General features: G+C 37.4%; 1 protein-coding gene across 1 annotated transcript; it reads right to left on the minus strand.

Annotated features, from left to right (window-relative positions):
- Positions 1-1,291: 1,291 nt before the first annotated feature.
- On the minus strand, positions 1,292-2,224 carry LOC308430882 (olfactory receptor 7G2-like; the record flags this gene model as incomplete). The annotated part of the gene is made up of 1 exon (XM_080930159.1): positions 1,292-2,224. The coding sequence occupies one exon, from the start codon at positions 2,222-2,224 to the stop codon at positions 1,292-1,294; it is 933 nt and encodes a 310-aa protein (XP_080786285.1).
- Positions 2,225-2,657: the final 433 nt, after the last annotated feature.

A 2,657-nucleotide genomic window follows, 5' to 3' on the forward strand; every position in this document is an offset into this window, starting at 1 on the left:
TTTCATCATGGACTCACAAAATTCATAACTTTTTCATTCATTTTTGAGTCCAACAGAGAATTCTACAAACTATTCAGAAATATAATTGCAGTTGGGGAAAATCAGATTGATTCAGATGTTAAAAAATAAAAACCTTGTCTTAAAAAAATAACCAGCCTAATGACGTAAATTTCAGAATAATACCATAAGAGTGGATTCAAAATAATGTCATGTGGGGTCGTGACCTGCAAAATGTACCCTGGCCCCAGGGAACCTAAGGGAATGTGAGAAGCTTTCTAGTCTCCAGGGAGACCGTAACCCTCTCATTAGCTACAACTCCCCCACAGACCACCCTATAAAAATTTGAGTCATAGGTCACACCTCAAGTACCTCCTCCACATGAAAGGATGTGACGTATGCTCCAGACAGACCAGTCACATAGGAGCAGGGCCACACCCCCAAATATGTACATGAGATATCCCAAGCTCTCAGATCTAGCGAATTAGAAGTAGTGGCTGACAGACCCTGAACCATCCCCAAACTGTATATAAGAAGCCTATCCAGAAGGTAAATGGGCAGAAATTATTCCTTCATCTGAGAGCTTCTGTCATAAAAGCAGTAAAACCTCTTCTTGGAAAGAGATGTACTCCACCAAAATTGCAGCGAGAATGTCCCTTACATTTCCTACCAGAGTCTCCCGCTGGCTTAGCCCTGCATGACATCTTCCAGCAGCAGTAAAGATGGAGGTAATGCAGCACCAGCAGCAGAAACAGTGGAATCAATTCTCCCTCTCTGATCAAGCTCTCTCCCCTTTGCCTGAAACTCTGCAGTTAGCCTGTTGAGAGATTTTCATGTGAGGCCTCTGGAACAGAGGACTCCAGTGCCATAAATGTCAGGACTATGCATACAAGTATCAGAAAATGACCATACTCACAGCATTATCAATGAATCCAGGTGGGAGGCTCTGCCTAATGAAATACTCACCTTGATTATTTGATTTTTTTTGTTTCATTAAAATAATAAACTAATGTGAATTAGAGTCTTCAGATCATTGTTTCTATAAATTTATGTTCAGAGATGGCTTCTAGAGAAAGTGTCCAAAAAATTAATTTCAACTTTTCTGCACAGGAACTCAAAATATCCACAATCTAGAGAAGAATAACAGATATTTACACATACAAGAAAAAAAACCTTGTTTTATGGTACTTAATCACTATTTTAAGTAAACCAAATAATTGATTGACTGTCATTTGATTTACCCAGTAATCCATGTGTCAGTTTTGAAGGCCACATTGAAAGTAACAATGTAATATTAAAAAATCATTGTTCCTATAATTTTTCTCAAGGCCTTCTTCATATCTTTGTTCCTAAGACTGTAGATAAATGGGTTCAGCATTGGAGGAATCACAGTGTACATCAATGATGCTACAGAAGTCTTCCTGTATGATTCTGTAAAAGCAGAACTAATGTAAACCCCAAAAGCTGTCCCATAGAATAAGGACACAACTGACAGATGAGACCCACATGTTGAGAAAGCTTTATGCCTACCACCTGATGATGGCATTCTAAGGATGGAAGAGATAATTTTAAAGTAAGAGAAAACAATCCCTATCATGGATATACCACCCAATGAACTAGTCAGTACATAAACCAGAATGTTATTGATGAGAGTGTCAGAACATGCAAGCTTGATAACCTGGTCAAGTTCACAGAAAAAGTGAGGAATTTCAAGAAATGTGCAGAAAGAGAGCCGCAAAGTCATTAAACCATGTACAAGAGCATCAACAATGCTAATACACAAAGAAAGTAAAATCATCACAAGACATAAATGGAGTTTCATGATGGCTGTGTATCGAAGGGGATTGCAGATAGCCACATAACGGTCAAAAGCCATTGCTGCAAGAAGAAAGTTTTCCATTCCAGCAAAAATTAAGACAAAGCTGAGCTGGGTAATACAGCCTGTGTAGCTGATCTCTTTGCTCTGTTTCTGAAGGTTCATCAGCATTTTAGGAACAGTGGTGGTACTGAAGCAGATATCATTGAAGGAAAGATTTGAGAGGAAGAAGTACATTGGACTGTGGAGGTGAGAGTCAGAGACAATGGCCAGGATGATAAGCAGGTTCCCAGAAACTGTCATTAGGTACATAAGCAGAAACAATCCAAAGAGAATGGGCTGAAGTTCTGGATTCTCTGAGAGTCCCAAGAGAAAGAATTCTATTACTCTTGTCTGGTTTTGTAATTCCATTATTTGGTAGTGCCTGTAGGAAAAATAAAAGTGATTAGTTACAAAAAAAGTAAGCACATTCTCTGACACTTTCTCAGATTTTCCCATCACGATCCTTTGCCTTCTGCTTCTGATTCTTGTGCCCTACTCTGTACTGCAGCACTTAATATAGTCAATGTGTTTTCTTGTATTACAGAATTAAATAGTAAGAAAATTATACATAATTTTAAAACTAAAATTCTTCAATTCTCTAAGAATATGAAAGCCATACTAAATCTAAGGAAAGTATAGCCTTAGTTGATATTTTATGTTCCATACATCTAAATCTGATTTCAGAATCCAACTTGTCAAGAAGAAAATAATTTTCAACTGTGTCTGATATATCCTTCTTTAAATTGTATAACAGAATGCTTCTATAAAATTTTATTTAATTTTGAGAGTAAGGGATTTTGAG

The sequence above is a fragment of the Micromys minutus genome (assembly GCF_963924665.1).
Source record: "Micromys minutus genome assembly, chromosome: 16".
Taxonomy (NCBI): Eukaryota; Metazoa; Chordata; class Mammalia; order Rodentia; family Muridae; genus Micromys; species Micromys minutus.